The 20,109-nt window shown below is 45.9% G+C and overlaps 1 protein-coding gene across 1 annotated transcript; it reads left to right on the top strand.

Moving 5' to 3' along the window:
- The first annotated feature begins 1,269 nt into the window (after positions 1-1,269).
- LOC124225099 (uncharacterized) lies at positions 1,270-3,385 on the top strand. The gene is made up of 2 exons (XM_046637526.1): positions 1,270-1,521; positions 1,661-3,385. The coding sequence occupies exon 2, from the start codon at positions 2,050-2,052 to the stop codon at positions 2,695-2,697; it is 648 nt and encodes a 215-aa protein (XP_046493482.1). The 5' UTR covers positions 1,270-1,521; positions 1,661-2,049; the 3' UTR covers positions 2,698-3,385.
- Positions 3,386-20,109: the final 16,724 nt, after the last annotated feature.

The following is a 20,109-nucleotide window of genomic DNA, read 5'->3' as shown; positions in this document are numbered from 1 at the left end:
AACAGGGGAGGATCATGGGAATTATAGCCGAGCAGAGGGAACAGATGTGATGTGCATGCTGGCAGCCCAGGTTCAGTGCCTAGACTCCCTGCCCCACTCACTCTTTCGGTGGTCTCTCCAGCCTCCCAGCATTCAGCGCCACCTTGGTGTATTCTGACAACCCCACATTTCTATCTCCAGCCCAGCCCTCTCCAGACATGAGCCTAGTCAACCTCTCCACTAGTTTTCCCAGTAGACACTTCAAACTTAATACGTCCAAAATTAAGCTCTTCTATATCTTTTCTCCACAGTCTTCTGGTCTCAGTCCATGGCAACTCTATCCTTCCAGCTGCTTGGAGTTATCTTTGATCCCTTGAGATCTCTACATCCCACAATCAGACAAGAATCTTTTTTATTCCATTTTTGAAAACATATTCAGAATGTGACCACTTCTCTCCACCTCCAGCACTACCCCCTGGCCTGAGAGAATACCCCTTCACCAGGATCACTACTGTGGCCTCTGTTTTGTTCAATTATCTCCTACACTCTATTCTCAACACAGCAGCCAGCACTATCCTTGTGAAAAGTAAATGCCCATTTGCTGTTCAAAACCCACGAATGGCTCCCCTTTTCTTTCACATTAAGGCCAAAGTCCATGAAATGTCTGCAAAGCCCTATACAATTGGCCCCCTTCCAACAGATAGGATTTAGTTATTATATTTATTGCTTTTTCTCTGTCTGACTACAAGCTCAGCAAGGGCTCCTTTATTGGCACATAGTGGGCACTCTATAAATGTGTGCTGACTGGATAAAATGACTATACAAGCATTTAACTGCATAGTGGTAAGTGCCATGAACAAGATGTACCACTGTAAGAAGAAATTCATGGGGAGAGAGCCAGAATTCCAGCTGGATCTCACAGCTCCAAACCCAGAGCTTGCTCCACTAAGACGGTGTGCAACGAAGTGCCCGGCGCAAAGTAAGTGTCTCCATGTGCTAACTGAATTGGGATCTGAGGTGATTTCAGGAAACAGGGAAAGCCCTCCCTCACCCTCTTTCAGAAGCTGCCAGCCATCTCTCTCTCTCTGTCTCTCTAGCCCCCAACATGCGCAGGTGCACACACTCACACTCACCCTGCCTTCCCTGGCCTGCTTTCCTCAGGCTGGAGACTGTCTCTCTTTAAAATGTAAACAGTTTTCAGGAGGAGGAAGAAGAGGACAGTCACCTGGACAGAGCCAGTTCACACTGGCTTTGCTAGAGATAAGACGTATGGGGCCAGCTCCCCCTCGGTCCTGCTGCAGGCGAGGAGAGGCCAGATCTACTGGATCACGCCGGACGCCTGAGGGGAGGAGGAAGAAGAAAGCCATGGGAAGGAACGGCTGTAAACAGTAAAGACACTAAGTTCCATCTCCCTAGTTAGGTAGGGAGCGAGGAGATGGCCAGGGGCGCTTGAGAACTTGGAATAAGGTTGCCCTCTGCCGGTGAACCTACCAGATCAGCTCACAGAGGAAGAGCGCCGAGACGAACGTGCCCGACTAAACGGTAACCCGACGGCACGTATTAACACATCCCAGACGGGGCGCATCGCCAAAAGGGGGTACAGGTCTGGGTAAGGGCGGGCTATGGGGCTCACGGAAGTATCTGGTCACATTGAATTGGGTCAACAACCTGTCTGAGCCAGATGCCGCTGCACTTTTGAGTCATCTGACGCCTCTGCTCTGAATTTACCGTGCTCCAGCAACTTCGCCTGCTCCAGCCTCCCTTGGGGCTTGCCTCCAGGGAGGAGAGGCACTCCTCGGGCGGATTCCCAGATGTGGACCCCCAGCAGTCCACTCTCGGTGTAAACTAATAAATGGTCATTGGCATGGTTAGCACCGCCCAGTGCTTCCCCGTCAGGTCATCAGGGTGAAACATCGAGGGTCTGCAGGGGCCCAGGGCTGCCGGAACCCACCTCCGCGCGCTGGCCCGGGTAGGGTACTGAGAGAGCGGCCCTTCCCGGGATGGCATCGGGCCCCACTGGGCTCTTCAGCGGGTTCAGGGCGGCCCAGAGGGTAATGCAAAATTGGGTAGATGAGAGTGCATTTTTGTGGGAAGAGTCTAAGGTTTCCCTCTGCCTCTCCAGGGCTCTCAGCCCGAGGAAGGGAAAGAACTGCGCCAGGAGGAAGGACGGGAGGTCCGGCCAGCGGGAAGGAACCCTGTTCCGCTCGGCCTCTGTCTGCTTCTGTGGGCTCATCCTCCCCGCCGCGGCCAGTGTCACCAGAGATGCAGGGGGAGCTGGTGGGTGTCGGGAGAGTTGGGGTTGGGGGAGGTCGCCACGCTCGGACACTCAGCCCCCGACTCACGCAGGACCCCCCGGATTGGGGCGGCCGCCGTCAGACTCCAGCCCGCTGCCCTCGCAGGGCGGGCCACCTGGAGGCGGGCGGAGTCGACAGCGATCATAGTGAAAATTCTCTCAAACCCGGATCCCTCCTCCTTCGAATCCGAGCCCTGGGAAGGGGCTCCGAGGCGCCTTCGGACTCCCCAGGCAGCGGAAACCCCAAGACAGAGACCTCGGTGACCCAGACGCCCTTCTCCAAGCCGAGAATCCCTCTGCACCACAGCTGGCGCAGGAGTGAGGAGTTGTGGAAGGAGGCGCCGGGTTTCCTCGTAGATGGGCGTGTTATATACAAGGGTTTTTCCTCCGATCGCAACCGCAAGACGACCAGCTTTCGGGACTGAGCACCCGCTCAATCTCCCGGTACTGGAGTCGGGTAAGGGTGGGGTGACGTTTGTCCCGGTTTCGGTCCTGTGCGTCATAGACACCAGCATCTCCTCTCTGAGCCGTAGGCAACAGGCTGAGCGGGGCTCTGAAAGGCGTGCAGTCGCCTAGCAGAGGGGGCGGTGCTGTCACCTGGCCGCCTCCCTAGGGACGGCGGAACTCGGTGCAGCCCAACCGCAGGCAGGCTGGACAGACTCCATCCAGCCCAGGAAAAGGAGCGGCTTTCTCCCCTACCTACCCTGGGGGAAAATAAACGGTCTCTGGCGTTTTCCTGCATTCCTGACGTTTGACAAAACTATTGTTGGAGGTTGGCCATTGTGGGCGGGGATGGAGGACTTCTCACTGGGAGCAAACCCGCCGGTCCCCAGGCCAGAGCGGAGTCAGCGCCTGCCCCAGGCAGCCCTCCCGGCACAATGCCCCTTTGTGACCCGCCGTCCCGGGGTTGATGCTGCCCCTCCACGCTCAGGGCTCCCTCCGCTTCGAGGATTCTAAAGATAGCCACTAGCCTCACTCTTCCTTGAGGTCTCGCCTGGGAAGAAAACAAAACAGGCTTCCTAACCACTGCGAGGGAGTGGAGGGGTGGAGAACTTTCCCTGGGCTCTGAGTGCGCGCCAGCGCTCCAATGCTCCCTGACAGCCCTGTCCGGAGGAGTTAGCGCCCGCAGTTAGCTTATGTGCCTCGTGGAAGGTCCTACAATTGGTAACTGTCAGATGGGATCTCAAACCCAGTGCTGTCTGACTTAGAGAATTTGTATATACATATACATATGTACATACATGCTTGTGTATACATTTTTTTCTTTCCACCACCCAGGGTTGAGGATTAATAGTGTTTGGCATTATCCCCTTTCCATCTAGACCCTTCAAAACTGTGGCTGGCATTTGCTTGACTCCAGTAAGTTCCACATGCCCCCTCCTTCAGCCACCTCCTTCTTTACCTGACCCACCTCCTTGGTTGCTTGGTAACACTTAGGGTCACAGTGTGACGGTTCTGGGGGCCAGCCTCATGCGCCCCCTGCCTCCTGCTTTAGTTCTGAGAGGACAGTGCCTTGGATGTGCCTCCCCAGTGGCCCTCTCCTCTGCAGCTCTGGCTTGTCAGCCCTCCCTCCACGTTCCTGCCAGTCTCCAGCCGCATTACCAGGACTTGGGAGGAACTGGTCCCTCCCATATGCTCTGCCAGAATGGCAGAACCTCAGAGGTGCTGTGGATAATGGTTACCTCCCCGCTTTGAGGAACTCTTGGCAGCATCCACAGGCATCCACACAGGCTAGAGCCAGTCCCGGACCAAGGATGATTGCCAAAGGCACAGGGCAGTGGATGCTGACTTTGGGGTCACTAAGGGTCCACAGATCAAAAGTGCAGACTGAACAACTCCTGGCGTAAATATTAGCAAGGGGGTGTTGGTTAATTTGGGGGAGGCAAAAATGAGGAGCTTGCACTCACAGCTCCATACATTACAAAATTCTTCTCCCACCCCTCCCTTTTCCTGCTCTCCTCTTCTATTTGCATTGGCTGGGGACCACTTCTTCTTGCCAAATGACTCAGTACAGATGGGAAGTGTAACTTGTTTAAGAGAGGCCTGAATGCTATGTGGGTACCAACACTCACAACGCAAAAACTAAATAAAATAAATAAAAGTAAAATTCCAAGTAGTGGATAACTTAGAGATCCATGCAGAATTTGTGTTCCCTACTGGACCTCAAATGTTTGGATCAACCAAAAGCAAGGCCTCCGTTTATGTGGGGCTTATGGACATCAGTAACCTTGAGGCAGGAGGATCAAGTGAAGAGTGTGTAGGCTCCAACCTCGCTTAGAATCCTGGTGCAGATACTAGCTGTGTGATCTTGCACCAGTTACTCACCCTCTCTGAGCTTCAGATTCCTTCTTCCATAAAAATAAAAATAATAATTCTTTATCTTGGCAGGGTTGTTGTGAAGACTAAATGAAGTAATATATTTGAAAGTTCCTGATGTACAGGAAGTGCTCAGTAACTATTCATTCCATTGTTGAAAATTCTATTAGAAATGAAGCCAAAAATGATTTCTGTAATCACATGTCTAAAAACATCCAGAAAGACAGTCCCTGAGAGGTCTTTGGGCACATCAAGTAGGATCTGGAGCCATTTAGAGAGGAGAACAAGAACCGAGGCTACAGGGACTTATTTCTCCCTGGTTTCTCACAGTTTGGGTACAAAGAGGGGAAACACGGTGTTCTGGCCATGTGAGTATGTTTTGGCAATGTTTTTTAATTGTCCCCCTTTTCTGATAAATGTGCCCAACTCTAGTCTCCTCCCTTCCCACTTCCCTTCACTCCTTTTCCTTCTCTCCCACACCCCTGGGGTCTCGATTGGTCCTTTTGAACCTCAATCTCCTCATCTGAAAAGCTTGTAATTATGGTAACTCATAGGGTTGTGAGAAGGATTAAGTGAGATAACATATATTGAATAAACCAGTCCTGTTTCCCTTGAGTTGTCTCATCTCTTCCTCTTCCCTGTTGACTTCTAATTCTCCCTACTTCTTCTTCCATTCTCCACAGAGATTGAAGGCGAGGTTGGATCAGGCACAGACCTGAGGGATGGGGTCTGGGAAACCTGCAATTTCTTTATATCATTTCGTCTGCTTTGGACCCTACCTTTCAAAGATGACTGTCGTTATGATTGGCTGTTAATATCTTTTCAGCTAACGGTCTCCCACCACCAGCCTCTATGAGTGAATGGCACCTGAATTATTTACTTTTTGGAACTCCTCGTTGGGGTGTGTGGTCACAATTTGGAATCCTAGAGTAAATAAATTCAATACTGTAAGTTGAGTCCACTTGGGGCCAGGCCTAAACTCAACAACATTAAAAATGTACCAGCTGCTCTGAGGGTTCCTTGGGCAGGATGCACGGAGGAACATGCAGTGTTCATCTTAGCACTTGGTTTGGGCTTAGAGGCCAGGCTCCTCCTTTTGGGGACTGTCTGGGAGTTGGCGCCCAGAACATTCTCATGTCCTGCAGGAAAGCCTCTGCTGGTCCAGAGCCAGTGCTCGTGCCCTCACACATCAGTGGTCCCTCCCCTCTGTGATGCTGCCTCCCTTTACAGTTCAATCTGGATTGACTGCTGGATGCATTTGTTTACTCAGCAACCATTTACTGTGATGCCTGCTGGGGGCAACGGGGTGGCAATAAAGGTTCAGACCCCTTGCCCTCTATTCGGGCCCATGCTGAAGGGCTATCCCAGTGTCAGAGCTCACCGTGGGCCTGCTGGGCCCTTTGTTATGCTGCATCCTAGCCCACCTGTTCCTTTGCCCCATCCTGCATCTTTCCCTTCCTTTACAGCTGTTGCCCCTGAGCACACCTCAACTAACCTCCTTCATGTTTATCTCATCTGAGAGACTGATTTCTGGGGATCCAAACCTGCAACAGGGAGCTACATGGAAAGTGGGCCGAGACACACCTGTGTTCAAATCCTGGCTCTGTCACTTGGTGGCTATGTAGCTTTGGGCAAGTTATTTATTCCTTCTAAATTTAATTTTTCATCTGGGGAAAGAGATTATTGTGAAGATTAAGTGAGTTTATATATGGTGTATGAGTACCCGGACCACTGAAGCAGCCCAACCAACGTCAGTTCTTCCTTCAATAGGATTTCTCAAACATAACATCCCACATCCCAAATCCTACTGGAACTTATATTTCTAGTTTATCAATTTTAGTAGAATTTATGTTTTTATATTCCTGAAAATAATCCTGCATCTTAGAGAAGGGTAACTCTTTCACTGTTAAAGTTTTAGAACACTGTCTTAAGCGAAGTATAATGGTTAAGAAATCAGAGGGAGTCTGGATTTGGTTGACCTTAAACAAGCAAGCTAACCATATAACCTAGCTAACCATTGCAAAATGTCCTCACCTGCAGAATGGGACGTCATAGCCCATCTTTGTGGCAGATGGTGTTTTCCTTAAATGCCTACAGGAATATTTCCCATCCCAGCTGCTCTTCTGAAATGACCTTGCCGTTCCTCCATTAATAGATGGAGTCTAATTCTCATCCCCCTGCATCTTGGGCTAACTTCAGTGACTTGCTTGGCCAGTAGAGTGTGGCAGAAGTGACATTCTGGAACTTCCAAGGCTAGATCATATAAGGCTAAATCACTTTGTCTGGGCATCTTGGAAGGTTCCCTGTTGGAACCCAGCCACCGGGCTGTGAGAAGCCCAAGCAGTTGGAGAGGTCACAATGTCAGTGTTTGGTTAACGATTAACATCAACTGCCAGCCAAGTGAGTGAGCCATCTTGGGCGTCCAGCCCCTTTGGGCCTTCAGATGCCTGTGGCCTCAGCCAACATCTGAGTGCAACCCCATAGGACCCCCAAAAAGATGGCCCCACTGAGCCCAGTCAACCCATAAACCAGGGCAGATAATAATAAACTGTTTTAAACCTTAAGTTATGGGGTGGTTTGTTATGCAGCAATAGAAACCAGGACGCTACCTCCTAGGGTGGTTGTGAAGATTAAATGAGATGATGCATGCAGATTGCATAACAAAGTGCTCTGTAAATGATTACTACCCTTGTAGAAGAGGGTAAGCTGATGATGTGGGGTGATAACACAGGGGTACAAAGGACCTCAATACTAAGCGGGCATCATCTGATTTAATATTCGGTGAGCACCTGTCACATGCCAGGCTGTATACACAATCATAGAATCTCCGAGTAGAGAGGAATCTTGGAATTCTTCTAGTTCAAACTCCCACCCAGTGAGGACATTCTTTCTTGAATGTTTGTTTAATCCAATGATTATTTATTAACCCCTGCACTGTGCCAGGAAGTGTTGTTGATGGGTAATGCTGGAAAGTGGGATAAAAAGATGACTAAGACACAGTCTGTTGCCAGAGGCAAACACATGGACAGTTTCTGCACAGTGTAGTATATGCAGAGAAGAGGGACATGTTTCCCCCATGTTGAATGAGGTGAGTGATTTCATTGTCAGCCAACTCTGGTAATTCAGCTTGCCTGCGCCCTGGCTCCTGCTGACATATTGTCTGTGTACTAACTTGTATTTTGAGTGGGAGTTCTTGGACTCTTGGTCTTCTTGCTCCATATCCTGATGTCGACTATTTACACGTCCACTTACCCATCTCTGCTCATGCTAACCCTTATCAAGGAAGGCGGATTTGCCTGCACTTGAGCACCAGACTCCAGGCTCTCTGAGGATGGTGCCTCGGTCTTGTTCATCATTAGGGCCCCAACTCCTAGAGCAACCAAAAAAAAAAAAAAAACGAGAGAGAGAGAGAAAGAAAAGAAAAGAAAAGAAAAGAACAACCAAAAAATGCATCCCATTACGCGTGGGTTCAGAAAAATGCCAAAGATTCCTTTAATTCAAGTTCACTTCAAACAAAGATAGCAGGGAAAATTACCAGCGTAAGCTGCTTTCTCAAGTTTTAATAGGCTACGGTTTTAATGGGCAGGTGAAACCAGTTTTTTAAAACTCTGAAAGAGTTCATGTTGAGTTCATTACGGCCAAGTAGTTAGTAGCTGCCACAATCTATTGAGCCATCACTGTTTTCCGCATATAGCCACATTTTATGGCTTCTTAAAATTATCTTTAAAAACATTTCACACTCCATGAGCTTCACATACATCTAGGGCTTAGAATTTTTATTTTAAATGATAAACATTAGTTCTGTGTCACCTCTGAAAAAGCTCTTGTCTTCTTCTCTTGAGAAACCAAGAGAATGTAACCCACTGGAGCAGAGCCCCCAGCCGTCTGAACTGGGCCCTTTCTTCTCAGCCTGATTCACCTGCGGAGAGCTCCAGCCATACCTCACAGGTCCAGCGGGCAGGAGCAATGGGCATGAATAGACCAAAGTTTGCCTCGTGGCTCTATAGTTTCTCTCTAATCAAAGTCAGATCCCTTCTCCTCATTCTCTTCCTCCTTATTTGAAAATGTTATCACTTGTTTGTTTGTTTGTATCAATATTTCTCTGCATGGCTGTAATTGTAGTTTATATAAAACATAGTAAGGGGCTCTTTTATTTAGGACATTATTATATTTTTTGTTGCTATGATGTATTCATATCGTTGGGTGGGGGATAGTGCTGTCCCGTATACAAAATCACCAGAGCTTTCCAATGGAAGAAAATATGGGAAATCAGAAGGAAAAAGAAAAATTGGTGGGGAAAGGGCCAAGCTTTTTATTTAAAAGAGGAGGAGGAATGTTTTCAGGAACTTCAGGGATGAGTGGGCACCCTATCACTGGGGAGTTGGGAATCACTGTACACCTGGGTCAGTGGGATGTACTCTAAGAGGCTGGGGTGAACCCCAGAAGCTGCAGGATGAACCCCAGAAGCTGGTGGGCCTCTGGCACCTGGGAGTGAACTGCAGTGGTTGGTAATGGACTTCTAGTCAGCTGTGAACACAGAGATGGAGGATGACCCCAGGATGTGGGAGGAGACCCCAGAAGTTGGTGGTAGATTCCTGGTTCCGGGATTTCAGGATTAGATCTGGAGAGCTGCAGAGGTTACAGAGGAGTCCAGGGGGCTCTTAGGGTGCAAAAAATGATGGGCGGAAAATTCAGGGCAGTGATGGCTAAAGGGAAAATCTATTTAGCAGTAAGAGTGGCACTCCTTCACACCAGGACATCCAGTGGTGGCTTCTCCTCTTAAAGGGGAAGTGGAGGGAAAACTTTTCCGGTGTGTCCAAAACATGTCCTCTCTGCTCAACACCTTGGAGATGATGCTCTTGTGGAACCCAGTGGCCATTGGCAGGTACTTTCAGCACCTATCTGGGGGTTCAATCCTCTGTTCCTAAACAGAAATGAAGCAAGGCAGGGCATGATGCCCTGGGCAGTTTCTAGTCAATCTGGACAAGAAGGAGACTCTGCAGCCCCCAGCTAAATGTCTCTGCTTGGTTATTTGTAGCCCAAAGTGCTGATTTTCATTAGCTTCTGCATCTCTACCTAGACTTTGTCCAGCTCTGGCTGGGCTGCAGACGCCTTGGCTAATCTCTGGACCAAATTGGTTTGCTTTTTCCTTTGAGTATGTGTTGTATAACTCACCTTGTTGTTATGAAGGGTCAGATAGAATTTGCATTCGTATGATCCCATGTTATTGCTCATGAAATATGGAATCTTGTTGATTTCAATGGTCTTTATAGCCAACTTCTAGAAATGCTCTCTGTGCTGCTGGTTGCTCTTTAAGGAGGAGGACACTGCCAAATTCTGGTCTTGTGTCTACACCTCGATGATGCAAGAAGTCCAGCTTGAGGATCTGTGTGCTTTGTTTTCCTAATAAAAAAAGAAAATTAAAAGAATGAAAAACCCTAACCAGAACAAACTCCACATGTACTAAGGGTACTGAACAGTCAGTGTTTCCTCTATTTAAAACCTAAGAAGCTCACGGTGCCCCTAGTCAGAACTTCCAGTCCCAGATTCTTCTAGGATCAAAGTTGGTGCCCAGTGAGTTGCTGCTGGTCCGGGTGGGCCCTGTGAGTCAGGGCAGATGCAGCAGCTGGCGTCTATACCTTATGCCCATATCCTCAGTCACAAGAGTTATATATCCTCAACACTCCACTTGTAGGCAAATTCTTCCACTCCTTTCTTGCTTGTGAGGGTGCAAAATGCTTTGATTCAAATACACTGGGTTTGTCTACTCCATCCTTGTGGTACCCAGGCCAGATATTGAATCTCTTGGGAGGAGCTGCCATGCCACTGCAGCAGGACTTCCCTTTCTTATCCCTGTTCTCCTTAACATATTTTTCTTAATAAATTTGGCCATAGGATCCCCTGTCTTGTTTTCTGAACATCCAATACAAGTGTTCGTCTTGTCCAGTGGCTTCTGCATCTCCATCATTGTTTCCTCCACATTCTGTTGTTCTGGCTGACTCTGAACCAGCCCTTTTCCCCACTGAACAGACTCCTCATCTTCTCTACTTTTCTCCTTTGCTCCAAACAATTTAGTTTCAAGTTCCTCCTATAACTGGCTTATCTTAAAATACGGGTTGGGCATTTTAGAATTCAGCTTCAAACTTCATGGTTTCTTTGTCTCACTTCTTGAAGTTCTATGATTCTCACTGCATGTCAGTTAATAACAACTCTGTTTGAGCCCCAGAAAACCTGTGCCCAACCTTATTTCCAAGAGACCGACTCATTTGGAGTGAGTGAGGTTGGATTGGAATCAGCAAAGTTGGTCTTCTGTTTCCTGTTGGAGTCAGAATCAGAGCTCCACAGTCAAGGTCTATTCCACAAAGGAGATGGGTCTGAGTCAGAGGTCTTCCTGCTCTCATTCTGGTGGGAAGCAGAGTCTGAGGGATGACTTCTAGATGAAGAGCTTATCCAAAACTCCCTACGGCCAAGGAAAGAGCCTTGGAAATCATCCTGCTTCTTATGTCCTGAGTAGGATTTTGCTTGTTTTTTATTTTTCTTTTTTTAATGGTGGACAGAGTCTGAATGGTCTTTATATTTGCTGTCCTTTGGGAGGGACTGATGAGAAAGTCCTCAGCCTGTCCAATGTGAAGACAACTTGCTGGAGGCTCTTTCTGATATCTCATTGCTTTTGGTTCTAGGCAGGAAGTGATGGATATTAAAAGCCACAACTGGGTTTATGACAGGTCTTCCTGGGTTGCAGGGAAGTTTCTGAGGAGTCAAGAGCCCTCCTGGGTTGAGAAGTGTCTGGAAAGTTATGGTAGGTCCTCACAGGGAGAGATGGCTCTTGGAAGACACGATTAGTTCTTCTAAGAAAAGATGCACCTGGGAAATGTTGATTTCTAACTATGTTCTATTTGCATTGTTTCTGAGGAGTTGAGAGCTCTGCTGGATTGAGATGTGTCCGGAGGGTTTTAATGGACCCTTCTCAGAAGAGATGGGTCCGAGGTGTTTCCCTCCTAAGATGAGAAGGATGTGGGAAATCATGACCCCTCCTAGAGAGAGATGGATCCATGGAGTCAAGACAAGAGCCTGTGAAAAGATAGGCCTTCATTCTCATTTCCATTTGTCATTGGTCTAAAAGGCCTCTGTCAGCTTTCCCATCCAGTTCATGCTTCATATGCAAATTTCCATCCTCTTCCTCTTCCTCCTTCCCCAATTTAGTAGTGTAGATAGCTCACATCATGATCAGCTCACATCACAGTCCACAACCTTCATTTTCCTGCCACTGGCCCTGCCAGGCTTCCATGGCTTCTGGCAACACTTGCAACTGAATTCGAAGCTCTCATTGGCACCAGTGACAAGTGACATTTCAAATACATGACTGCTGAGAGTGGCAGAGCTGCTGCCAGAGCAGCAGCATGTCAGGCCTCTGTGCTTTAATGGGCAGGAAGAAGAAACCACATCAGAGGGTACAGCCAGTTTCTCAGGTCCCTGCTCAGGATGGTGCCATTAGAGAGCTCTGAGGGGAACGCAACAGGGTAAGGGTCCTCTCAGGGCTTCAGGAAACTCCTTCTTCAGTCCATAAGAGGATCACCTCTATTTTTTTTAGGCAATGCGCAGCTAATGGGATTGAGCTTAGCCATGATCAGCATTTACCTGCATCCAGCTAAGCCTGTCTGGATATTTGGACATTGCCTAAGAGATTGATTAGCATACTTATTCACAGGAAAGAATATTTGTGAAGGTTAGGAAGGTTATGAAGAAATGAATATGAAGGTTAGGAAGAAAATAGTTTTTAGTGATGAGGTCTGCTTACGTTTTCAGTAATTAAAAATAATCTAAATAGATCTTGAGAGTTTCTTCACAGATCAGCTGCATTTTCATTATATTCAAAATACTGTCTCCCTCAGTGGAGATAGACATAGTTTCTCTTTATTGAACAGTTGATTCCTTCTTTGCTCTTTTCACTGACTCATTCTAAGCCAACCCCCTAAAATTGTTTTCACTCTGTCTTGTAAAGAAAGCAATGTCATGTCCTTACATAATGTCAGCATTTGGAGAAATGCCTATACAACATCTAATTTCCCTAAGTGAGTAATTCTCCGTTTCTGTCCTTATGTACTTGTACTGGAGAGAAATGTGTGTTGATGATCAGATCATCTTCCTTATCTTCTTCATCCAACCCAACAGCTTGAAGTAGCAGCATGAAATGCTTCTCCAAGCAAGAACGTGGCTCACAGGGCTGCGGCATGTGAGCTCTTGCAAGAGTATCAGAAGTCTGCAGGTGGACCTCACACCCTGCCTCAACAGCCCGCCAGTGGAGCTCGGAAGAAGAGGATGATTGCTCCCGACACTGCTGGCATAACAGAGGCTATTTAGAAAGCACTTTCTATGTTCCCAACAGTCTAAGCACTTTTCATCCATCTTCTCACTCTCACAACACAGTACCAGCCTGTAATAAGTGGATATTTCTCCAGGGTCACATTGTTCTGGGAATGTGTAAGTAAACAAGCTAGGAGGCAAGGACATTTGATGAACTGACCAATGAGACGAAACTTGACCGTGAGTTCCTAGAGGATAGCTTCCTCATCCGATTCAGTTTTATCTCTGCAGACAGAGGCATGGGAAGAGTCACAGGACAGTTCCTGGGCAGTGGTTACACAGGCCCAAGGTTGAAGGGAACAAGAGGGACTTCAAGAGGCAGCTCAGGCTGCCAGTTGAGCCCAAGTCCTTGGTCCTTCTCAAAGGAAGATTGCATTTTCTCCAAGATGAGCAAGGGACTATACAGTTTTTCCATCTGGACTGTTTTGCTGTCAAACTGTCAAGGCTGTGAGACTCCCCAAGACTACCTAGGCATGTCCCCTCTTTGATGGAATCCACCTCAAGTATTTTCAGGGTCCCCACGATGCTTACGATCGGTGCTACTCAATCTTCATTTTCCTGGAGATGACTCTTCAGAGTCCTTTGAAATCAAACAACTCACATGGGGGCTGGAATGACTCAGGGAAGACAGGAGGTAAGCGTCTGTCCACAATGATGGGGTTTTCCAGCCAGGAGGTGCAGCAGGTAGCCCCTGTTCTACAACCTCACCTCTAGTTACAGTGGATAAACGCGTTTATAGATCTGAGTCCCTTCTTAAAGATAAGGGGTTTTTTTGGTAATGATTTTGCATTTTCCCTTCTCAAAATGGGAACTTATGTTATTTTGAAATCCTTTGCCCGTTAAAAAAACTTTTGACAGAAAAATATGCATAAATAAAATATGTCATGTAGGAAAGATTGCATTCCTAATGTGCCTTTCTATAAACTTATTCCTTTCAAAAAGATAAACTGTGACTTTATGTAACAACAAAAAATTGGCAATGATGTTCTTAGGCATTTTTGTGAGATATGTATATTTTAAGGATGTTAGCTCTTTGGCTGCCATATTACATGTATCAGTCTCCCCAACCATAGTCTGCAAGGTGTACAGTATAAGCACCGTAAAGGCAAGTACACAACTGTACTTTTGGTCTACCCTCTGTGCCTAATAAACAGCATGGTGGGCATGAAGTGTTCAACAAATGAATATAAACCAGAAACTCTACAAGGCAGACCACCCTACATTTTGCAAACTATCTGATAACACTAATCTTATTTCACAAGGTTTATTTTGGGAAGCTAAGTAAAAATATTTGTATTGAAAATCAATCATAAACACCCTCTCTCATCTCCAGATAGCAGACAATATTCTAGAACATACATCTATGTCTCCTGATTCCTAGCAGAGCCCTGACTGCTTTGGGATTGAAAGAGAATGCCTGCAGAGAGTATCTAAGTCATTTCTTAAAATATTCAGCTGAGAGAGAGTCCCTCTCAGGAGAGAGAGAGAAAGTCTCCCTCTAGAAGGAAGCTTAGCTGGTTATAACCATGGAGCTGGGCTGTGGCATGTCAAGACCCAAGTCCACTTACTGTGTGACCTTGGACAAGTTGTTAACTTCCCTAATCCTCAGCGCCCTCCTCTGTGAAAATCCTTTGTAAAAAAATAGACGCCCACCTTAAAAGAGTGTCTAGAACATGTGTTCAATAAATTTTAGATGTTATTGTTTTTATTGTTATCACTGTGATTATGACACCAGCCAACTCATGTAAACAGCCAGTCCAGTTTCTGGAGATTGCAATGATGTCACTCCTCAGACTCATCCAGTTTCTTCCCAATTGAGTCTACACCTTTGCTTCTCCCTTCTGTAAAACACTGGGATAATCATGGTAATTAAAAATTCCTTTGTGTTTATAAGGCATGATCACATCCATTTTCCCGTTTGATCCCCACAATAACTCTGTTGAAGAAAGTGAGAAAGACTTTGTTATCTCCATTTTACAGGTGAGGAAATGAAGGCAAAGAGAGGGTAAGTAACTTTCCCAAACTTACAAAAAACAGAATGGAATTTGAAGGAATATCTTTTTCACCGTGTCTCCAGGCTAAGTAGAAAGAGCTTTGGCAAAATGAGTTGGAACTCCTAGTTGGAGTTCTCAGCTGCCATGTTCCCTGGTCAACACTACTGGTCAAGTTGTGCTGCCATCACTGGGAGCAGCAGATTGGGGAGCATTTCTCTTACACTTCCTGGGATTCTGGATCCACAGTTGCTCCCTTACCTCTGAAGCCTAAGCATCTGGTATCAGCTTCTTATCAAGCCCATGGTTGTACCAACAAGTGTTACTAGGAGGCAACTGACTGGGGTAAGTCACACTGTCTCTACACATGTAAATCCTTCCAACGGACATCTTTATCTGCTTTAAATATCATCAACACGCTCACTGAAGGCAGCTTTGAAAAGAAAGTGAAGTCACAAGAAGGCATCAGGCTGGCTGGAGTAGATAGATAAACGTTGAGGGTGGAGAGATGCTTCTGTTCTGTGATTGGTCAAAGTAGCTCCAGCTTCCAGGTGGTGGCCAGGCCTGATGCCTGGGTACTGAGGCAAGGGATCTGAGCACTTTGCATCCCTTTGTATTGTGGGACCATCCCCTTCTATTCTAGTCCACAAAGTGGGGAAGGGCTGTCCCAAAGTACCTGGCCCAAGGCAAATGTAATGACCTAGAATCATGGAACCAACTCTGGCTGTACAACATAATCCTATAGGAAGTTTTTAATCAATACTGATGCCCACACCAATTAAGTCAGAATCTTGGAGCCTGAGATCCAGACATCAGTATTTTTTTAATAGTTGCATTGATATACATTGTATTGTATACGTTGTATAATTGATATACAACAAACTGCCCAAATTTCATAATTTGATGAGTTTTGACGTAAGTATACATCCCAACCCACCACCACAATCAAGATAGCGAACACAGACATCAGCCTGAAATTTCTTCATGCTCTTTGTAATCCTTCCCCACCTCTCCCATCCCTACCACCAGGCAAACGTTGACCTGCTTTCTGTAGCTATAGATTAATTTACATTTTCTAGAATTCTATATTAATGAAATCATATAATATATTCTTTTTCTCTTGTCTAGCTTCATTAACTCAGAGTTATTTGGCGATCTACCTGAGTGGTTGTGTGCCAATTCCTTTTTTTAATTTATTTTTTATTTTTAAATTTTTTTATTAAGGTTATGAAAGTTAACATCCTTGTGAAATTACAGTTGTACATCATTATTAGTCATGTTGTAAGTACACCACTTGACCCCTAGTGCCCTCCGCCTGTGCCAATTCCTTTTTATTGCTGACTATTATTCCATTGTGTGGATATACCATAATTTGTTTGTCTACTCACCTGTCACTAAATATTTGAGTTGTTTCCAGTTCTGGAATATTACAAATAAAGCTGCTCTGAGCACACATGAACAAGTCTTTGTGTGGATGTATGTTTTCTTTTCTCTTGGATAAATACCTGGGAGTGGAATGACTGAATCATATGGTGGGTATATGTTTAACATTTTAAGGCTGTGCCAGTTTTCCGAAGCGGTTGTACCATTTTACGTTTCCACCAACAGTGCAAGATAGACATCTACAGTAGTCCCTCATAGATGACTCACAGCTTGATTTAGGGCACATAATTATGCCCATTAAATATAAAAGGTGTCTTATGGTTTATCGAGCCCTTTCACATTTATCAGTGGACTACATCTTAACCACAGATATTTTGGTTTCTGACTTCTCTTAAAGAAATAGAAGCTCTGGGCACTCTGGGTCAGCGTTTTTACAAGACCATAATCAGCTGGAGCTGAGTAGACAGTTTGTCATGGGCCCCGTCATTTCTCTATCACCTCTCTGACCTGACCCACTTTGCTCCTTTAAGTTACTTGCTTAGCTCCTGTAGCCACTTTGGTTTGCTGATCCCTAACGTGGTCTCATTTCATTCATATCTATCTGTGAGCCTTATTACTTCTTTCAGGTGTGTATTTCTACTTTGATCTATTATGGGCTGATCTTCTATTCGACATGTAGAGAGCAATTTGTTGGTGTTATTTCTAAGATCTTAGAGGACACCTCACTTTGTCCCCAGGCGTCATGGTAAAGGGCTCGCCTGGGTAAGGGGAAGCTGGTCTAAGACAGCCTCTCTTGATCTTTAGCACAGAGCTTCCCACCATGCCTCTCGCCTATCAAAACAATTACTGTGTGAAGGAGTTATTCCCGCTGGTGGGAGAGATTACATAAGATCATTTATTCTAAGTTGCTAGTGTTGACACAGTGTGCTAAGTCTCCTCAGACTATTTGTATTTTCGTAGGAAACAGAGGCAGGTAAGGGAAGGGTGCCAAGGGTGAGGTTCCTGGCAACGCTGCAGGCGCTGGTGGAGTTATTTGGGAGCAAGGAGCACCACCGACATCTCTTAAATGCTCTCAGGTTAGCTACTGCTGAGGGGAACCCCACTAATTAATTTTGCAAGTCTGGGAAAAAGAAATGCTGATAATGATGATGATGATGATGATGATGATGATGATGACAATGACGTTTCCAGGACTAATCATTCACCATCCTTCCGAATAATGTCCCAGGGGATTTCTCTGACTTTTGGTAACCCACAGACAGGAGAGAAAGTTGATAAACCTTGATCAGAATTCCTGCGACTCAGTGATACAAAAGTGCTTGTTAAAAAGCAAAGATTTACTACGTGCAGTTTGGCAAGACCCTAGAGATGGGCCTGTCCATCCCCTCTTGTTTTGCAAATATACCAATGATGACATCCAGAAAAGGTGCGGTAACTCACAGCAAGTAAACTTAGGACTCGTATGTCCCAGGTTCACCCGCTTTGTACCAGCCTGCTGACTGCTCACCTCCAGGACTTCCACTTCTCTGGAAGTTTCCTTCTAGATGCAGTGAACAGGATACACTTGAGTATGCCTAGTCAACGACTATCTTGGGAAACACACACTTGAGACAACTTCCAGGAACATAATCCCAGGATCTGGTGTTCTTGGGAACAGATGACTCAGTGGCAGGCCTGAGCTGGCCTTCAGTTTGCAGGCTGCCAGGGGAGGTCTGGGCGTCTCCTGCCAGTTCCCAGAGGCTCACCTGTGACTTTTCACTCTTTGGCACCTGTTTCTTGTTCAGCTCCTATTGTTACATGACTCATATGGTGTCTTCTTTTCAATGCCTAATATTTCAGAGACTCAGCTGACCCACAGGAGGAAAGCAAATGGGCGTGAGGTGTGCGCAGAGCAGTCTACTGAAGGTATGACTTGTTAGCTTTTAAGAAAATAGGACTTAAGGATAGATAGGAGGCAGAATTCTGAGGACCTTAAGTTCAGAGCCTTGTCAGGACACAATGTTCAACATTTACTGTCAAACCCAATTTTTGGCTAAGCCATTTACACTTTCTGGATAACTGCTTTAATTTTCATTTGTGTCTACTCACCTACTAAAAAATGAAGCATGCACCAATTTTTTTTTTCTGCTTTATCTCCCCAAACCACCTACATAGTTGTATATCTTAGTTGCAGGTCCTTCTAGTTGTGGGATGTGGGATGCCACCTCAACGTTGCCTGACTAGTGGTGCCATGTCGGCGCCCAGGATCCGAACCCTGGGCCGCCGCAGTGGAGCACGCAAACTTAACCACTCGGCCACGGAGCCGTTCCCCCTTTTTTTTTTTTTTTGACATGCACCAATTTTTAATAAAATAGAACCAACACCGGAGACTTTCATAGTAATAAATCTTTTATTTCTATGATACTTTATAATTCACAAATCATATTATCTCATTTGATCCTTACAAAAAGCCTATGAGATTGATATTTTTATTATCCACACTTTATAGATAAGGAATTAAAGCTCACAAAGGTTTGGCAACTTTCCCCAAAGTGTTGTAGGAGAATGAAACCTTGAACCCAGGTCTACAGAATCCAGAGTGCACGCTTCAAAACAAAGAAACAAACAAAATTTTAAAAGCACAAACCCTATACCATAGCTCTTTATACAAACACTTTAGTGCAGAATTCATGACAAATTTGATCTTGAGCTCCTTTTTCCTTCCAAAGATGCCAGAAATTCTGGAAGCTCTTGTTAGGACATGGCCTCTCCTATAACACTGAGTCATCAAGACGGTTCTAGATAGCGACATTCCAGATCAGAGTAGTATTGTTCTATATAGTACTGGATGGAACTTCTCTTTGCACCCATAAAATTTAAAAAAAAATATCTGTTTTTTTACTGAACGTTGGTTCATCTTAGTAAGTGTGCCCTTTTCCTACCCAAAAGAGAATCAAATACTCTCTAAGGAAAGAGGACAGGAGCCCTAGACTCCTGCTGTCAAAGTCTGGATGACTGTGGGTGTTCCTGCCAATACTCTAGCCTATGCGATGTCTGGGAAGATCAGATGAATCCCCACAGACGAGAGTACTTCTGCAAACTCTAGGGTTCTCTATCGGTGAGTCTACCATCTTCAGATGAAAAGGAAGCTGACCAACTTTTTCAGATTGGCAAGGAGTGTCCAAAATTATACTTGTGTTTATGAACGGCTTATAGATATGCACGAGAAACTTAATGAGAGCTGGTTTGAAACATCTTCAGGCATCACCTTCCCTCACTACCACTAAATTATTGTGGATTATATTTCTTTCTTTTCTTTTTGAGGAAGATTAGCCCTGAGCTAACATCTGCTGCCAATCCTCCTCTTTTTGCTGAGGAAGGCTGGCCCTGAGCTAACATCCGTGCCCATCTTCCTCCACTTTATATGTGGGATGCCTACCACAGCATGACTTGCCAAGCAGTGCCATGTCTGTACCCGGCATCTGAACCGGCGAACCCGGGGCACCGAAGTGGAACGTGTGAACTTAATTGCTGTGCCATTGGGCTGGCCCAGATTATATTTCATTAAGCATGAATTATATTTTTATATACTTTTAAAATCATGTAAGTTTACCTCTGGGTGGTTGCATGGGCTCAAGTCCCCTTGTTACGCTCATAAACTTCTCCTCCATTGCTCAGGAGCCTCCTGGTTGTGTTTAAGGTGCCCATGAGGCGGGACCCCTCCTGGCTGGGGCTGTCTGAGCAGCTGTTCATAAGGAAGGGGCTCTGGGTTGAAAAAGTGATGTTTTTGGAGGTGTAACTCTA

Source organism: Equus quagga, chromosome 14 (assembly GCF_021613505.1).
Source record: "Equus quagga isolate Etosha38 chromosome 14, UCLA_HA_Equagga_1.0, whole genome shotgun sequence".
NCBI classification, from domain to species: Eukaryota; Metazoa; Chordata; class Mammalia; order Perissodactyla; family Equidae; genus Equus; species Equus quagga.
This window is presented reverse-complemented; position numbering and strand designations above follow the sequence as displayed.

What these genes read in the sequence shown, in the direction of transcription:
- LOC124225099 (XM_046637526.1), top strand. Translation starts at nt 2,050, where the DNA reads ATGAGAGTGCATTTTTGTGGGAAGAGTCTAAGGTTTCCCTCTGCCTCT.